This window comes from Jaculus jaculus, chromosome X (assembly GCF_020740685.1).
Source record: "Jaculus jaculus isolate mJacJac1 chromosome X, mJacJac1.mat.Y.cur, whole genome shotgun sequence".
Taxonomy (NCBI): domain Eukaryota; kingdom Metazoa; phylum Chordata; class Mammalia; order Rodentia; family Dipodidae; genus Jaculus; species Jaculus jaculus.
In genome coordinates, this window is record NC_059125.1 from 66104082 (window position 1) to 66124248 (window position 20167).

Here is a 20167-nt window from a genome sequence, read left to right on the forward strand (position 1 = left end):
TTACCTGTGTAGTTGATGCCTTTTCAGCAAAACAAATGTATAAGAAATCAAATGAGCTGATTTGATTATACTTACACATTTAGCCCTTTTGACATCTAAATGTCAGGGGCCTTGTTCTATTATTTGTAAATAATTTTTAACATTTTAATTTTAATTTATTAGAGAGAGCAAGAGCATGAGAGAGAGAAAGAGAGAGAGAGAGAAAGAGAATGGGCATTCCAGGGACTCTAGCCACTGCAAATGAACTCCAGATGCATGCGTCACCATGTGCATCTGGCTTATGTGGAATCTAGGGAATTGAATCTTGGCTGCTAGGTTTTGCAGGCAAGAGCCTTAACTGCAAAGCTATCTCTCCTGCCTTTTTTAAAATACAAAAAAAATTTCAACATTTTAATCTTTTTTTTTAATTTATTAGAGGAAGAGAGAGAGAGAGAGACTATTTTTTTTTTTTAACATGGAGTCTCAGTTGGGGATGTAGCTCAATGGCTACAGTGCTTGCTTAGCATACATGGAACACCACATAAACATCTCTAATTCCAGCATTTGAGAGGTGGAGGCAGGAGAATCAGAGACGTTCAAGTTAATCCTTGGCAATTTAGTGTGTTTGACACCAGCCTGGGCTACTTGAGACCCTGTTTCAAAGAAAGAGAGAGAGAGAGACTGACTCATGTATCCTTAGCTGGCCTGGAACTATGTTGCTGAGGATGAACCTAAAATTCTCTGATCCTCCTGTGTCACTATGCTAAGTTTATATGGTTCTGTGGGACTGAACACAGGGCTTTGTGTATGCTAGGCAAACCCTCAACAATTGAGCCACAGCCTCATCCCCTCCTTTTTGCAATCAAGACAGTAGAATTTCTCCCATTTCTCTTGTCCCTCCATCCTTTTAATCCCCAATAGTCATCATTTTTTAAATTTTTATTTATTTATTTGAGAGAGACAAAGAGAGAGTATGAGTGTGCCAGGATCTCTTGCTAATACAAACTCCAGATGCATGCACCACTTTGTGCATCTGGCTTTAAGTGAGTACTTGGGAAATGATCCTGGGCTATCAGGTTTTACAAGCAAGTAACTTACTGTGTCATCTCTCCAGCCCACCATTTTTTACTTTTCCAATATTTCCAGATCTTATTTCACTTATCACAAATCTACCTTTACTCCTTTTCCTTTCTCTCTTTTTTTTCCTGGTGTTTTCAAGGTAGGTTCCCATGCTAGCCCAGGCTGACCTGGAACTCACTCTGTAGTCCCGGGCTGGCCTTGAACTCACAGCGATCCTCCTATCTGTGCCTCCTGAGTGCTGGGCGTAAAGGCATGCGCCACCATGCCTGGCTCCTTTCTCTCCTTCTAATCTTCCTTGTCTAATCTTGAGTGGAGAAAAGGAGAAGCCAGCACTGTAGCATTAACTAGAAAAACATTTTCCCTCTAGACATTCACTTAGTGAGCCTTTCATTATAGGTGTATGGAAAATGTTTACTCTCATCTAGGATTCTGTGTTGCTTCTTGAAAAAGTACTGGTAAAGAATATTGAACTTGATGTCAAGTCTAAGGTAGTTTACTCTCATAGTTGATATGACACGTTTATTAACACTCAGGAAAACCTAATACATGCAATGTCTTGCCCAAAGGACATTATAAAATATCTTATGGGCTGGAGAGATGGCTTAGCGGTTAAGGTGCTTATCTGCAAAGCCAAAGGACCTCTGTTCTATGTCCCAGGACCCACATAAGCCAGAGACACAAGGTAGTGCATATGTCTGGAGTTCTTTTGCAGTGGTTGGAGGCCCTGGCATGCCCATTCTCTACCTCTCTATCTGCCTCTTTCTCTCTCTCACTCTCTCTCAAATAAATAAGTAAATTTAAAAACATGTTTTAAAAATATCTTATGATTCAAACTCCTATTATAATATCTGGCCAATAAATATAGTTCTTTATAGCACAAAAAGCTACATTCATAGATTATAGGTAGTTATAAGTTATTTTTAAAGTTCCAAAATAATCAAGCTATTTCATGTGATTAACAAACTTTTGCATTAATCTCAAGAACCCCTTAATTTGATTCATTCCTCTCATAGAACTAATTTCTTCCTTCACGCATCCTAAATATTTTTACACTGTTATTTTGCTAAGGTACTGCTCATCTTAAATTCAAATGTGTTCCCAGTCACACTAACAGAAGGAAGCTTTAGCGGAACAGAAAGAGCAGAGACGCTGGTATTAGAATACTTGGATTACAGTATTTGTTGTTATGTAGAAGCTGTGTGACTTCACTATCTTAATGACCTAGATTTTTGTGCTTCTGCCAAGTATGAGCCAGTTTGGCACTTTACTTGACAAATCAAAATACATGATCTCTGTATTTTAATGGTGTGGATAAATAGAACATTTGAAATTGAAAAACTTGGGCAAAATGTCACTATAGACTTGAATAGATTACTTCAACTTCCTGACATTCCATTTTTCATCTATAAAAGAGATATAATGGTTCAAGGCCTGATTCCCCAGGACCCACATAAGCCAGATGCACAAGGTGGTGCATGCATCTGGAGTTCTTCTGTTCAGCTGCAGTGGCTAGAGACCCTGGTGTGCCCATTCTCTCTCTCTCTCTGCATATATATATATATATATATATATATATATATATATATATATATACATACATACACATGTATATGTATATATGTGTGTGTATATATGTATGTATATATGTGTGTGTGTATCTGCTTCTTTGTCTCTCTCTCTTAAATAGATTTTTTTTTTTAAAAAAGGGGGAACTGGGTTGGAGAGATGGCTCAGCAGTTAAGGCACTTGCTTGAAAAGCCAAAGGACCCAGGTTCAATTCTCTAGGACCCATGTTAGTCAAATGCACAAGTGGGTGCACACATCTGGAGTTTGTTTGCAGTGGCCGGAGGCCCTGGCGTGCCCATTCTCTATCTCTCTTTCTTGATGTCTCTTCCTCTCTCTCAAATAAATAAATAAAAATAAACTATTTTTAAAAAAGAACAACTTGCAAAGTCTTTCCAAACAACTTTAGGCAGTATAGCCTCAGAAGAGACTCCGTGATTTAAAGCCATTTAGTAGCTCCATGACCTTGAACAGATTGCCTATTCTGTTTGTATCTAAGATTTTCCTTGTGTATGTGATCATTATGGTACACCCCTCATAAGGCTGTAGAGAATTTAAATGAGATATACATATAACACAACACAGTCCCTGACACTTAGTAAGTCCTCAAAGTATCATATAGGATGGGGAAAGAATAGAAGTTTCCTTTTCATTAATATGTTAATAAAAATGTTTGCCCACCTCCCAGGATTAAAGCAAAGCTCTAATGCAAAAGTCTCTTAAAACTTTAATATTGAACAAACATAAGGGATTGACATATGTGTGCCTGGAGATATTCTGGGCAAGGTTCTACGTTCACTTTTACAGAATATACTTTCCCTGGAGTGCCTGCATGGGGTACTAATTAATAGGCACAAATCAAGAAGTTACGTCCTTGTATACGCGTGACTGACGTCTGACCGGCAAAACCCGAAGAGCGGACCGCGAGAACTCCCTGGAGTTCACCTCCAAGGACCCCTCCCCTTGGAGCTGCGCAAGCGTACACGGAATTTACTCCGCGGTCCCTCGGGTCCCCTCCCCCAACAACCCCCTCCGTCTGCCTAACACGCAGGCGCATCGCCTCAAGTCCTGTCCCTCCTCCCCCCATTTTCTCTTCATTTCCCTCCTCTTCCAGCAGTTCCGCAGGTTCAAATTCTTCTCTCTGAGGGTGGCGGCGATCGTGAGATCACGTGATGAGCATCCTACTCCCTAACATGGCTGAGTTTGACACCATCTCGGAACTGGAGGAAGAAGAAGCGCCATCGCCATCATCGTCTTCGTCGCCCTCGTCGTCTGTATCTGGGCCCGACGATGGCGAGGAAGAGGAGGAAGACGACGAGGAGGAGGAAGAGGAGGAAGAGGACGAGGGGGAAGAGGAGATTTCGCCCCCGCCTCGTGTAGTGAGCGAGGAGAATCTACGAAGATATGCCCCGGACCCGGTATTGGTGCGGGGCGCCGGTCACATCACTGTGTAAGCGACATGGCCGGGGTGTGTGGGTAAAGGCTGAGATTTGGCGACAGAGAAATGAGAAGGTGATCGAAAGGCCTGCAGAGTGGGGGAGGGCCGACAGACATACAGTTAGGGAAGGACGCGTGGTCTAAGTGGAGAGATCGCAGATGAATAGGAATAAAGGACCACGTGATGCATGGACGCTGAGGAAAGTGAGTGTGGGCGATTCAGTTAGGGGGCTGAGAGCAAGAAGCACTGGAGTAGGGGGTCAGTCTCCTTCCTTGTATGTATGCCGGCAAGTGAATAAATAGTCTATAAACTGCAGGATGAACTAGAGGGTTCTTGGCTGCAAGATTGGTTTCTGTTGGAAAATGGCCACTGCCATGTAGCAAGAACTAGGCTTGGATTCTTCAAAACAAAAACGTAATATACTTTGTGAATAAGATAAATAATCGGTCTACTCATATTTATCAGTTCTTCCTATGTTTATATGCATAAATGCAATAATCATCCTTTCTCTGTTTCGAGCACTACTCACTCTGACGTCCTTAAAATATCATATCCTTAGAGGTTCTGTTAGATAGAAAGCTATGGAAAGAAAGAAGCAATGGATTGGCTGCTAGTCCCAGTTTTGCTAATTACTGGTCCTATGACCTTGGTTAGTTGATATCCGGGCCTTAGTTTCTCTATCTGTAAAATAAAGGATTTGGAATGGATGGCTTCTGAACCCTTTTGGTTCCAAGATAATTAATTAAGATGCCTCCAGGGAATTTTGTGTGCACATACACTAAATAGACAAACAATGTGTGTGTGTGTGTGTGTGTGTGTGTGTGTGTGTAAATTAGACCCCCAGGAGCTGAAGATGATTTAAGACTTACCTAGAATGGCTTTGTTTAAAAGAAATGAGGGCTGGAGAGATGGCTTAGCAGTTAAGCGCTTGCCTGTGAAGCCTAAGGACCCCGGTTCGAGGCTCGGTTCCCCAGGTCCCACGTTAGCCAGATGCACAAGGGAGCACACGTGTCTGGAGTTCGTTTGCAGAGGCTGGAAGCCCTGGCGCGCCCATTCTCTCTCTCTCCCTCTACCTCTCTTTCTCTCTGTGTCTTTCACTCTCAAATAAATAAATAAAAAATTAAAAATTTAAAAGAAATGAAATATTGCATGGCATTTGAGGAAAAAGCCTTCATAACATCTTAGTTACAAAGCAAGAAAAGAAAAAAATGATCTTTGAACTTTGAGGACTGTTTCATTTGTATTTGCTGGGATTGTAAATACTAGGAAGTTTGATTATCATGTTGTATTCATTTTTTGACTGTCCTGTCTTTTACTGCTTTTTCAAAATAGGCCTGTTGTTTCTAATCAAGTCATGCTATCTTTCATTTTGGTGAGACTCAGTCGCTTTGACTCAATTGAGTTCTTACATGAAATCTCATAGTATGTACTAACTCCTCCATCATGTTAGGTTTTCAGTTTTAGTATATTGAGTACTTTGATTATAATACACTTTGATAGACTTGGCAGGAAATAGTATAGCAAATAGTTTGAAATTGTAGCAAGATTTGGGGAGGCTTGTCCACCTCTTATTTGTTTAGGCAATTTTAAGACAATGTTCAGATTCCAGCCTGCTGTACTATTTGACTTGCTTTCCTTTTGTCACTTAGGGAGACAGTTACTAAAACTCATTGTGGTGTTGGCACTAAAAGTTCTTTTTATACTGATTATTTTACATGACCAAACAGAAAAGGATTCCAATCCATAATTTGATATGCCAACCTCCCCCCTCATTACTTTCTAAGATTCAGTCAGTGGAGTAGGAGCAAGGAAACCTAATGTAAGTTCCCTAAAAGTTACTTGTGGCTATATTCTACTCTCCACATAACCATGGTAACCAACTTGCTTTATTCATTAAAAACAAAGCATTGGGGCTGGAGAGATTGCTTAGCGGTTAAGCACTTGCCTGTGAAGCCTAAGGACCCCGGTTCAAGGCTCGGTTCCCCAGGTCCCACGTTAGCCAGATGCACAAGGGGGCGCTGGAAGCCCTGGAGTGCTCATTCTCTCTCCCTCTATCGGTCTTTCTCTCTGTGTCTGTCACTCTCAAATAAATAAATAAATAAAAATTAAAAAAAAAACAAAAAAACAAAGCATTGATATTTGCCAAGCCTTTTGTAATTGCAATTCCCCACCCCAATCTTCTAGCTCAAAATTTCTAGAGTTAGAAGTCTAAAAGGATGGTACTGGTAGTAACTTGATATTAGTTGATTGAAGCCAAAATCTAAAAAGCATTAGCCAGTACTAAAATCACTAAAGACATATACCCTTTCACCTAGAAACTGCATTTGATACTAAATAAAAGATTTGATGTTAGAAATATTTCATGGTGACTCATGCCTGTGTAATCTCATCACTTAGGAAACTGAGGCAGGAAGCCACGTAATGAGTTCCAGACAAGCCTGGACTAGAGATTGAAACCCCATCTCACAAAAAAGTCTTACTGGATCTGAGAAATGAGCTGTAATAATAAAGCTTTCCCTATATCATGTGAAGTCAAACCCTTAAAAAATAACCTTATCCTCACACATCTCAAACATCAAATTCTGTTTAATTTTTTTTCTTACATAGGAATGTAAGTTGCTCTAAACTATATGCCTTATCTATCTTTGTATTTGATCATATGAATGTAAGTTTCTCTAAACTATATACCTTATCTGTTTTTGTTTTTTGTAGTGATGAGATTCAAACCCAGGGCATTGGGCATAACAAGCAAGTGCTCTACCATGAGCTGCACCCCAGCCCTATGCCATGTCATTTTGAAATATTCCTTATTCTTTTGCACTCTGATTTTTTCCCCCATTTTCTGTGAAGTTTTTATCTGTAGACTTTGTTTCTTTTCAAAATTTAAAATTTGAGAGCCATCACTATTAAGTGTGTATGTAAAAAACAAAAACTCAGAGGAAGGTATTTCGAAGCTTTTCACCATGAGTAAGAGATAGAAATTTGAGATAAGTGTGTTTAACATGATTCTGATTTAGTATATCTTAAACCCAACATTTTTTCTCCCCAAATTGATTTTCTAGTTGTCTCATTTTTGACTCTAATACCACCCTCATAATTTTCCAGGGTAATATTTAAATCTTTGGATCATTTAGACTCTTCCTTCTCCTTGACTTGCCCTATGTCAGTCTTTCCCAGAATTATGTCATCATAAATTTGGAAGTATCTCTTAGATTTTCATTTTCTCCATTCCTATTTGGCACCATTCTCGTTTGTGTTGCCATCATTTCCTTAAATTATTGCCACAGTCTGTTACCTCTCCCCACTTTATCCTGCATGCTTGTGCCAAAGCAATTTTCTTAAAACTCCATTTAATCATGTCACTTTCCTGCTACAAACTTGCACTGGATCTTAATTAGATCTGAGTTTCTCCAACCCCTGAGGTCAAGGAGTCCCTTCCCTTATCCAAAGCTCATCCCTTTTCTTGTGCTTTCCATACCCCTTTTCCAGCCTCCTCCCAGATCTTGTTCCATCAAGCAGCCCTTGGCTCCAGTATTACCTGTCCATAGCTCTCTGCTAGTTTATCCTGCAATTATGTTCAATCCCACTAATTCTTTTTATTTTTGAATGTTTTATTTTATTCATTTGCGAGCAGAGAGAGAAAAGATAGACAGAGAATAGGTGTGCCAGGGCCTCTAGCCTCTGCAAACAAACTCCAGATGCATTTACCCCCTTGTGCATCTGGCTTACATGGGTACTAGGGAATCGAGCTTGAGTCCATTGGCTTCATGGACAAGCAATTAACCACTAAGCCGTCTTTCCAGCCCCCAACTAACTCTTAAAAAGGCAAAATGAGACAAAAGCCATATGGTATATTCCCTTTTCTAATGTCTAATCCCTCTTTCTTCTCTAGATTTCTTAAAAGTACATGATTCACCATATTTATTTCCTCTACTCTGTATTCTACTTCAACTGCAGAAAGTCTGGCTTCAGTCATGTTTAACACGATTGGGGCTGAAGATGTAGCTTCATGGTAGAGCCTAGCATGTGTGAGACCCTGGGTTCAATTCCTAGTACCACCAAAAAAAAAAAAAAAAACCCTCATGCTCACAAGTTTATTTTTTTTAATTTTTTTTTTTTTGGTTTTTCGAGGTAGGGTCTCACTCTGGTCCAGGCTGACCTGGAATTAACTCTGTCATCTCAGGGTGGCCTTGAACTCATGGCAATCCTCCTACCTCTGCCTCCCGAGTGCTGGGATTAAAGGCGTGCGCCACCATACCCTGCTATTCTTATATTTATGGGTATTATAATATCACTGTCCTAGTGGTGGGATTTAAGGCATCACCTTGCCTCTGTAAAGTTTTGTCAAGCTGGCTCCTCCATGTCAGAGTACTCCACGCTACTTAATAATTTGACTTTCCAGTTGTTTTAACAAAATATTAATCCTTTAACATTGCAGTTGATTATAATTTCATAAGAAGCAGAATGAACTAACCATACTAATTATAATTCTGATTCTGAAATTATGATCATAAATGGATATTTGGGGCTACTTCTTCAGATTTAAAAATAGGACTACATTAACTCCCACAAGTTTGAGGTTGTAGAAGCAAAATAATGAAATGTCTCCAGGAAGTGTTAAATGTTTCAGAAATACTGTATGTTTGAGTGATATTCCATCTAAGTTTCTTTTTCTTATCTTTTCTTTTTCTTTTCCTTTTTTTTTTTTTTTTTTTTTTTGAGGTAGGGTCTGGCTGTAGCCCAAGCTGACCTGGAATTTACTAAGGACTCACAAGGTGGTCTTGAGTTTACGGAAATCCTCCTACCTCTGCATCCCCAGTGCTGGGATTAAAGGCGAGCGCCATCATGTCCCATGCACCACCACACCTTGTTCTTTTCTTTTTCAAAATCTTTTTAACCACGCCCATGCCCGGCTCTTTTTTTTCAAAAATATTTTTATTAGGGGAAAGTGTGAGGGGGGAGGGAGGGAATTAACATGGGATTTTTTTTATAATCATGGAAAATGCTAATAAAAATTAAAAAAAAGAAAAACAAAAGAAACAAACAAAATAAAAAAATAATAAAAAAAAAACCAAGCAAACAAAACCTTTCCTTCCATGACCTGCTTCTGGTCAGGTGTCTGGTTCCAGTCATGAGAAGGGAACTGCTACAGAAAATGGCTGCACTTGGTGTGACCGCACATACCTATAATTTCAGCACTCAGAAGACAGGAGGGGGGTAAGTACAGCCTGGACTACTTTTTTTTTTTTTAATTTTTTTATTTATGAGCGACAGACAGAGAGAAAGACAGATAGAGGGAGAGAGAGAGAATGGGCGCGCCAGGGCTTCCAGCCTCTGCAAACGAACTCCAGACGCGTGCGCCCCCTTGTGCGTCTGGCTAACGTGGGACCTGGGGAACCGAGCCTCGAACTGGGGTCCTTAGGCTTCACAGGCAAGCTCTTAACCGCTAAGCCATCTCTCCAGCCCCAGCCTGGACTACTTAATAATACCCTGTCTCAAAGAAGCAGACGAAAATAAAGCGAACCATCATGAGGTTCAGCCAGACCTCTGACCTGTGTGACAGTCAGTACCTTGAGAGTCAGTCACCTGCCTGAACCAGATGCCGCCATTGTCCCCACCTGGCCCGTGGGTCCTTCCTTTGCCTTGCTCACCCAGTCTCTCCATTGACTCTTGACAACACCGCCCTCTGGCTACAGAGACCCCTGACTGGGAGTCCACCGTGGCTTCACCCCCAGTGCCGCTCACACCCAGGACCTCTGCCAGCAAATGGCTGCCCTCCGCACAGAGCTTTCCAGGCAGACAGCAAGGCCACGTGCTTGCTTTAAAAGATCGTAGCGGTCAAGAACAGGAGGTTTGGGTTCCGTTAAGAGATGTACCACCTACCAGCTGGTGGTCTTAGGCAACCTCTTTAAGCCCTACGGTTATTATGAAATAAGGATGCAGTAGCATTCTCATAAAATAGCTATAAAGATTGACTATAGAGCTGGAGAGAGGATTCATTGATTAAGGTGCTTACCTGTGATGCCGAATGACCCATGTTCGATGCCCCAGTACCCACATAAAGCCAGAGGCATAATGGGCTCCATGCACCTCTCTCTTTCTCTCTCCGAAAATAAGTAAATAAAATATAAACATGGCTGGCTGTAGAATCTGTAATACACAGCAGTCCCTCAGTATGCTCCAGGGATTGGTTTCAGATCCTGACAGAACAGAAACACAAAAAATGTTTCTTTTTAAAATTTTTATTTATTTATTCATTCAAAAAATATTTTTTATTAGCTGGGCATGGTGGTGCATGCCTTTAATCCCAGCACTCGGGAGGCAGAGGTAGGAGGATCACCATGAGTTCAAGGCCAACCTGAGAGTCCTTAGTGAATTCCAGGTCAGCCTGGGCTAGAGGAGACCCTACCTCAAAAAAAAAAAAAAAAAGCTGAGATTATTAGATATAAAACTGAAAAAGGCAAACACAGAGTAGTACAAATACTGATACTTCTCAAATTAGACAATGGCATGCCTTTTCTGTTAGCTGTCTTTAAGGAATCCCGGTGATGCATTGTTAATCTGTGCTTATATAAGGTGAATAGCACAGTGGTAGAGGATTTAACATAATCAAGGTGCCAAATCCAAATCCAAATTGGGGGGGGGAGGTGAGTATTTTATAAAGATTTAGGCTTTATGAGTATGAGTATGGTGTTTTGTCATTGTGCATTGTGGTTAGACATGATTATATCCATATAAAAGGTTAAAGAAATCTAATTAGAATATTTGAAACTCTCTTTGTGCTATATGGCAAAATTTTCACTTTTAATGTGTGTGCTTCAGAATCAGTAATACTGTTAAGTACCACATTTTTATCAAAACTGTATTTCTTGGCAGAATTTGACTACAGTGTTTTCTTTTTTCTTCAACCCAGGCTGGCCTTGAATTCAAGGTGATCATCCTACCCTCTACTTCCAGAGTGGTGGGATTAAAGGCGTGTGCCACCACAAGGCTATACATTGTTTTCTTAAATAACCTAACCATATAGGTTTTCATTTGTGCAAGAGTTTGAATGGCTGATGTACAGCCTTTTTTAAAAACAAAAAGGGCTGGAGAGATGGCTTAGTGGTTAAGGCACTTGATTGCGAAGCCTAAGGACCCAGGTTCAATTCTCCTGGTCACACTTTAGCTAGATGCACATCATGGCGCATGTGTCTGGAGTTCCTTTGCAGTAGATAGAGGCCCTGGCATGCCCATTCTCTCTCCCTCTGTATCTAAGAAATAAATAAATAAATAAAATGATTAAAAAATTTAAAAAATATAAAAAATGAGGGGCATAAGAAACAAGGGAAGAGAAACCCAAATGACACATTCTTCTTTGCCTCAGTTTCCTATGTACCAAAGAATTGTTCCAAGACATTTAAATTTGGAGACATTGAAGACACCTAGTAAGAAAATTTAATATTTGACAACCACTAGCTGTGTTAACTTCAAGCACATAATAAAGTCTATATTTAATAAAGTCAATAAAGTGACAGTATGGGCAGTTCCCAAGTGCCTGCTTGTCTAATGCTAAAAAACCCCACACCTTAGCTAATGTGTATCACTGATGAGTAATGAGTAGATGAGTTTGCCTAACCTCTGTGGACTCATAGTTCTTAATTTAATGGTTTGTTTATGAAACAGAGCTAGGGTGTTTATTCAGCAGCAGCCATTTCAACATTATCCTTGCAGCTACTGAGTGAAACTTAGGCTCAAAGTTACTTGAAGGAAATACTCATTTTTTTGACCTAGGTCTTCAAGAGGCAAATTTAAGAAAGAAGTATCTGGTAGGTAATAATAAAAAAGCTACTGCCTATTAGCCAAAATTATGGGAGATTAGTAGGCCTGGCTCACTTTTCTTTGTGCTTGCTATTGCTGTTAGCTTTGAAGACAGGTTTTCTTTGTTTCCAGGCTGACCTTGAGCTCACTATGTAGTCAGTGCTGGCCTTCAAGTCACTTTTGTCCTGCCTCAACCTCCAAATATTGTGATTATAGGTGTGTACCACCCTACCTGGCTTCTTCTTTATACATTTTGATATGGATATACAGTTGACCTTCCATAGCTGCAGGTTCTGCATTCACAGAATCAACCAACAGCAGATTAAAAGTATCTCAAAAAATCTAGGTGTGATTGTGCACACCTTTGTTTACAGTACTCAGGAAGCTGAAGTAGGAGGGTCACCATGAGTTTGAGGCCAGCCTGGACTCTAGTGACACCCTTCCTCAAAGAAAAATCATTATTCCCTAAAAATATAGTATAACTATTTAAATAACATTTATATTTTATTGGCTATTATAAGTAATCTGGAAATGATTTAAATATACAGGAAGAGGGGCTGGAGAGATGGCTTAGCAGTTAAGAGCTTACCTGTGAAGCCTAAGGACCCCGGTTCGAGGCTCAATTCCCCAGACCCACGTAAACCAGATGCACAAGATGGCGCATGTGTCTGGAGTTCATTTTGCAGTGGCTGGAGGCCCTTATGCGCCCATTTTCTCTCTCTCTCTCTCTACCTCTTTGTCTGTCTGTCTGTCCATCACTCCCACATAAATAAATAAAAATAAGCAAGAAAAATTAAAATATACAGGAAGGGTCTGGAGAGATGGCTTAGCAGTTCAATGCTTGCCTGTGAAGCCCAAGAACCCTGGTTCAAGGCTCAATACCCCAGGACCCACATAAGCCAGATGCACAGGGTGGTGCATGCATCTGGAGTTTGTTTGCATTGGCTGAAGGCCCTGGCATGCCCATTCTCTATCTATCTGCCTCTTTCTCTCTGTGTCTGTCTGTCACTCAAATAAATAAATAAAAATAAACAAAAAGTTGAAATATACAGGAAGATGTACACAGGTCATGTGCAAATGTTATGCTATTTTAATATAAGGGACCTGAGCATCCAAGGATGTTGATACCCAAAGTGGAGCCTGGAATAAATCTTCCATAGATATTGAGAAGTGTTTATATGTAGGGCAGAGGGGAATATTTTAAGAAGTATGATGATACTTTCTTTACTTCTAATACTTTTTATATTTTAGAAGAAATCTATTTTGTGCTAAGAAAGAAAATCCATTTTATGCTAAAAATTTAGTAATGTTAATACATTATATATATATTTGAGAGCTTGAGAACTGGGGCCATTATAAAAACTACAGAGAAAATAAAAATGCCTTTTAAGTTACTGATATGGAGACTGGGTAGAGGGCTCAGTCAACAAAGACCTTGCTGTGCAAATATGAGGACCTGTAGGGACGGGACATCAGTGAGCACCTGTAAACTCTGTGCTTGGGAGGTGGAAACAGGAGGGTCCCTAGGGCTTGCTGAATAACTAGTCTAGCTGAACAGGTGAGCTGTAAGCTCAGAGACCCTATCACAAAAAGATAGGTGAAGAGCAATTGAGGAAGACACCCAACATTTCACTCTGGCCTTTACATGCATGTGCACACACGTGCGCCCCACACTTGCACACCACACACACGTGCCCATGCAAAAAAAAGATACTGATATGGAACGGTAAAGAATAAGACTATTTATTAATTGTTTAGTTATATCTTACAGATTAGAAGTGGCTGTGACATTTCATAGAAAGGGAATCCATGATGGCTTGTACACTCAAGGCACTGCCATGTGGTTGGAACTTGACTTGAATGTTGAAAGCCATGTGGGATTTCAACTTGGGAGAGGATGCAAGCAAACCACATGAGCAAAAACAGGAATCAAAATGGCAGTGCAAATAGAAAGGAGAGAATCATGAGAATGATTTCAAAAGAACAAATGATAGGATTAGGGACCTACTGGTTTTAAGGAAAATGCAAAATATAGAGCAAGTGTGCTCTAATGTTACTTAGGTATAGGTCAGAGGAAGAAATTAATATGGCAAAGAATGTGAATTTGAAATGGAAAGCTAATTTTTAAGAAATGATTACACAATGTTAGACATTTCATTTAATTTTTTTTTCTTTTTTTTGTTTTCCAAGGTAGGGTCTCAGTCTAGTCCAGGCTAACTTGGAATTCACCATATTGTCTCACGGAGGTATCGAATTTACGGTGATCCACCTACCTCTGCCTCCTGAGTGCTGGGATTAAAGGCATGTGCCACCATGCCTGGTTTAGATGTTTCATTTGATGTCTTACTTTTTTGTGACAAGATATTTAAAAGGAAATTTTCGGAGGACACTGAGAGACGAGAGACTAGAGCATGTTATCTCTTATGAAATCAAAAAGTAGGTGAGCAAAGGCTTATAAAATTCATTTTTACTTATTACAGATTACAGTGAACATACTAGTAGAGAAAGCCTTAGAGAGTAGAATCTCTTATAAGAATTGAGCACATGAAAGTTATTCACAAAGATCAAACTTTGATTATCTGAAAAGTAGTGTCACAAATTCTCAAACTCTATAGTTCTTAAGGCCATATTAATGGGACAGGGGTACTTTTAAGTAACATTTTCATACATACACAAAACTAGAAAGAACAGTAAAATTCATTCTCCATATTAATACCCACCATCCAGATCCAACAATTATAAACTGAAGTGAATTTTAACAGAAACAGTCGATAATTATGACATTCCAAGTTGTATTATAAAATGTTTCTCAAATTTATTTTTTTTTATTTCTTTTTTTTTTTTTTTTTGAGGTAGGGTCTTGCTCTAGCCCAGGATAATCTGGAATTCTCTATGTAGTCTCAGGGTGGCCTTGAACTCATGACGATCCTCCTACTTCTGCCTCCCAATTGCTGAGATTAAAAGCATGTGCCACCATGCCTGGCTCCAATTTATTAATTTTTTGTTTTGCTTTGTTTTTGGATGTAGAGTTTTCACTTTAGGCTGACCTGGAATTCACCATGCAGTCTCAGGCTGGCCTCAAACTCACGGTGATCCTCCTAACTCTGCCTCTCGAGTGCTGGGATTAAAGGCGTGCTCCACCATGCATGGCTCAAATTTATTAATTTTTAATCCCATGGTAGTAGACAGCTTCAGGTTCACTGAGATGAACTTCCAGACCAGGCACAATTATGGAGGAAGGGACATTTATTGAAGCTTGCAGATCCAGGGGAAGTCCGTAATGTCAGAAAAAGCTGGCCTGCTTTCACAGGACCAAACACAGAGAAGCAAAAGCCAAAAGCCACACAGCACCACAGGAACTCCAGCTAGCACACTTTGCTTATCTTTAGATTGAAATCTCGAACCCATCACCACACTTTAAGATCCACCCAGTGACACTGCCTCCTGCCAGATGGCTGTAAATGCAAACTACAAACAAATTAAAAAACTGATTATATTGGGGCCATCTATTCAAACCACCACACCCATATTACAGATTCAGTCAGAATCCCACTTTAACCTTTGCTTTTCTTAAGTTTCTTTTACTATTAATTTGTATTAATAGTCAAAGATTTATTTTCTCGATGATGACTTCAAAATAAAAGACTGAGAGAGGGAGGGGATATGATGGAGAGTACAATTGTGAAGGGAAAGTAGAGGGAGGGAATTGTCATGGTTTATTGTCTATAATTATGGGAGTTGTCAATAACAGAAAAATAAATAAAATATTTTAAAAAAGATTTATTTTCTACAAACTTAAATTTTTATTCAGAGTTTTAAAAATATTTTATTTTAATTTATTTATTTGAGAGAGAGGGGAGAGAAAAAGAGGGTAATGAGAATGAATGGGCATGCTTGGACCTCTAAGACCCTGCAAGTGAACTCCAGACATATGTGCCACCTTGTGTATCTGACTTACACGGGTCCTGGGGGATCGAACCTGGGTCCTTAGGCTTTGCAGACAGGTACCTTAACTGCTAAGCCATATCTCCAGCCCTATTCAGTGTTTTAAAATCTAATGTTATTTTTAGAAATTTTTAAAAATTCTTTTTTAAATTTACGTGGGTACTTGGGAATCAAACCCAAGCCATTAGGCTTTGCAAGCACGTGCTTTTAAACTCTGACCCATCTCACTTGCCCAATTTTTAGGACGTCTGTATCTAGTTTTTAAAATTACAATTAGCTTTAAAAAATATCTTACAAATTAATAAAAAAAATTAATGGGCTAGAGAGATGGTTAAGGCACTTGCCTGAGAAGCCTAAGGACCCAGGTTCAATTCTCCAGCTCCCATGTAAGCCAGATGCATAAGGTGGCGCATGCATCTTGAGTTCATTTGCAGTGGCTAGAGGTGTGCCCATTCTCTCTCTTTCTCTCTCCCTCTTTCTCTGTCTTAAATAAAAATAAATAAAAGAAAAAATAAACCAGGTGTGATGGTGCACGCCTTTAATCCCAGCACTCAGGAGGCAGAGGTAGGAGGATCACTATGAGTTCGAGGCTACCCTGAGAATACATAGTGAATTCCAGGTCAGCTTGAGCCAGAGTGAGACCCTACCTCCAAAAAAAAGGAAAAAAATAAAATAAAATAAAAATATTTATTATTTATTTAAGAGAAAGAAAGAGGCAGATAGAGACTGGGCACACCAAGGCTTCTAGCTACTGCAAATGACCTCCAGATGCATGCACCGTCTTGTGCACCTGGCTTATGAGGATACTGGGGAATCAAACCTGGGTCCTTTGGCTTCTTGGGCAAGTGCCTTAACTGCTAGGTCATCTCTCCAGCCAAAGTTTAGCTTTTAACTGGTATATAAATCATAAAGAATTGAATATGTGTCACAGGTTTTTAAAATTTTTATTTATTTGGAGAGAGAAGGAGAGAAAAAGGCAGATAGAGAGAATGGGTGTGCCAGGTCTTCTAGCCACTGCAGACAAACTCTAGACACATGCACCCCCTTGTGCATCTGGCTTACGTTGGTCCTGGAGTATTAAACCTGGGTCCTTAGACTTTGCAGGCAAATTCCTTTAACCGCAAAGCCATCTCTCCAGCCCTGTAGCACAGTTTTAAATCAGAAGACCAAAAGAAAACTCTATGGGCTTGTAACTATTCTTAAGAAAAAGAAAGGGTTAAATATACTGACTAGAATATATTTTGTTCTGTCTTTGTTTTTAAGGTTTGGATTAAACAACAAGTTTGATACTGAATTTCCCTCAGTTCTAACAGGGAAGGTAAGTGAAAATGTTGATTTGAATTCTTCACTTCTAATGCACTGTTTCATGGCTTATTCAATGTTATGACAGATGCTTTGACTCACTGATAATGAAGGCAAATAATCGGCCTCCGTACTTGGAAGCTGTGTGCAGAGTAACTGTAAGGTGTTTCCATGACTACCAGTCTCTGACCAGTTATTTTGTCTGTTGTTTATTAATACTGGCTATTGTTCAGGTTTTCCAGATTTGCCTTTTTATCTCAACAGACACAACTATAATTTTCTTCATTTAGGTCAATGATTTCTATGCATTGTTACTGAAGTTACTTTTTTCTACTGTATTATCTATTGTTTTTAAAGTATTAAGAAAAAAGAAGCATGATTTTTTAGAACTAAAAAGTATCACAATTTTGGTTAGACATTTTTCTGACATTTAAATCAGTTTTTTCCCCAAAACTGGCCTCACAACAATGAATCATATCATATTATATGCTGAAAAATTTCTCAGTGAACAGATTTCAGGTTATCTTAGCACAAAAGAAAAAACGATGTAAGGAGATAGATAGGTCATTATGTATATATATATTAGAGTATCATGTTAAGATGGTATAGTGGTGCAGACCTTTAAGCCCAGCTCTAGCACTCAGGAGGCTGAGGCAGGAGGTTAATGAGTTCCAAGCCAGCTTGGTCTACGTAGTAAGAACCTGTCTTTTAAAAGATTGTATTGTATACCTTAAATGTATACAATTTTAATGCCAAACTGTATTTGGAAAATCCTCTTATAGAAATGCTAAGTTTCAGGCAGGCATAATGGTACAGGCCTATAATCCCAGCTCTTGGGACGTAGGGACAGGAGGGTTGGGAGTTCAAGGCCAGTCCCATTCACATAAAGAGTTCAAGGCTAGCCTGGGCTACATGAGACCCTATCTTAAAAAAAAAAAATTAATGAAGCCGAGTGTGGTGGCGAATGCCTTTAATCCCAGCACTCAGGTGGCAGAGATAGGAGGATCGCCATGAGTTCAAGGCCACCCTGAGACTGCATAGTTAATTCCAGGTCTGCCTGGACCAGAATGAGACCCTACCTTGAAAAACAAAACAAAACAAAAAAAATCAATGAAGAAAGGGAGGTTGGTAGGAAGGGAGGAAGCAAGGGAAAGAGGGAAGGAACAAAATAATCATTTTCAAATGACCAATAGCTGAAGGCTTAGGTCACTGAAGAGATGATCTGAGGTTAAAAGAAGTTTAACATTTTATATTTTGGAGCCTGTAATTGAATTTATTCTATTCAATTTGAGTACTAGATTTGGTTTAGGTTTTGGTTGTGTTTTAAATTATTCTGTTCTCCAAAGGACTTTTCAGCATTGATATTTCTCATATTGTTATTAAGAAAAACAAAATGCAAATCAGTTTACAAAGTATAAATTGGAAACGAGGGACTTGGGAAATGGCTTAGTGGATAAAGTGCTTGCTATGTGAGCATGAGGAACTGAGTTCAGATCATCAGTACCCACATAAAAGCAGGCATGGTGGCATGGTCCTGTAATCCCAGCACACAGGAGGTGGAGACAGAATCTTCAGGCAAGCTGGCTAGCCTAACCAGCAAGCTCTGGATTCATGGGAGAGACTCCATCTCAGTAAATAAGGTGGAGTGTGATTAAGGAAGACACCTAATGCCAATCTCTGGCCTACATGCCCCAACATACACATACACATGTGTGCTCACACTAATGTATGGACACACACACTCATTTGACATACATATGCAAAAAAGGTGAAAATATGTAGGACTGGAGAGATGGCTTAGCAGTTAAGGCACTTGCCTGCAAAGCCAACGGACCTCAGTTCTATTCCCCAGGACTCACATAAGCCAGATGTGCCAGGTGGTACATGTATCTGGAGTTTGTTTACAGTGGGTGGAGGCCCTGGTGCGCCCATTCTCTCTCCCTCTCTCTCTGCCTCTTTCTCTCTCTCTCAAAAAAAAATAAAAGTTTTTTTTAAAAAAAGGTAAAGGTAAGCACATTAATCATTGTATTTCGCATAAATGCATTTTAGATAAAAATGAAACTGATACAAGTTACTACCTTTGATTGGAAAAGGAAAATGAAATGATAGAGGTAAATAAAGGTTAGGATGAAACTGTTCTCTTGATATTTTTTAGTATTGTTTTGATTTGGGATTGTTTGTGTTTTGAGGTAGAGTCTAGCACAGGCTGACCTGGAATTCAATATGTACTTTCAGGCTGGCCTCAAACTCAGTGATCCTCCTACCTCTGCCTCCCAAGTGCTGCTGGGGTTAAAGGCATGTGCCACCATGCCTGGCGATTTTGGATTTTTTGATAGTGTTTTGAATCTTAATTTACTTTTCATTTGTTCTCATTCTAAACTCTGAGAATGAAATAAGATGCTTCTATTGATATTAGCTCCTTTTGTAATGATATATTTTCCAGCTGTTAACTTTCCTCACTTTTAACTTAATTCCAACCCCCTTCCTCTGCCACTACAGTAGGGGCTTGCAAAAAATGAGCAGATTTATTTTTTTAAGAGGTACGCCTAAGATCATAAGAAATTCTGTTTAATTTAACCCTCATTTCCCCCCACCCTGAAAAAATGGAGACCACCTTGATGGAATAGAGTAGCCAAGCTCTCTAGTATGGTATGGGTGGCAATCAAAGTTCTGTCACTCAGTGAGATAAGGCCTTGGGAAAGCCACTTCTGAGCCTTGGTTCCTGTATAAAAAATAATGATGTGTGTTACCTTGCGTCTTGTTTAAAGGATCAAATGAAAGAGCACACTTGCAAGTCTTACAATATCCTTGGGTACTTATTCACTTCCTGTTGTTACTTCCATTATTGTTAAGTATGATTCCCAGTATATTCCAGTTTCACCCTAATTGTTTTTTACTTTTCTCACTGGCTTTCTGGTTTTAGTTGCTTTTGCCACTTTTCTTTATCTGAGTATTAAATGTATTCTCTTGATCCACAACTAATTTGTCCTATTAACTGTTGGCCTTTTCTCTCTCTGCTGACATACAATAACAAAGCCTTCCATAAAATAAAATCATTGT

The 20167-nt window shown here is 39.5% G+C and overlaps 1 protein-coding gene across 3 annotated transcripts in view; it reads left to right on the forward strand.

Moving 5' to 3' along the window:
* Positions 1–3695: 3695 nt before the first annotated feature.
* Chic1 (cysteine rich hydrophobic domain 1) overlaps positions 3696–20167 on the forward strand; it is a 62484-nt gene continuing 46012 nt past the window's right edge. For all 3 annotated transcript variants that reach the window (XM_045140698.1, XM_045140699.1, XM_004660926.2), the window contains exons 1-2: positions 3696–4072; positions 17069–17123. In XM_045140698.1, coding sequence (XP_044996633.1) covers positions 3795–4072; positions 17069–17123 — 333 coding nt within the window. In that variant the 5' untranslated portion in view covers positions 3696–3794. The remainder of the gene's footprint in view (positions 4073–17068; positions 17124–20167) is intronic.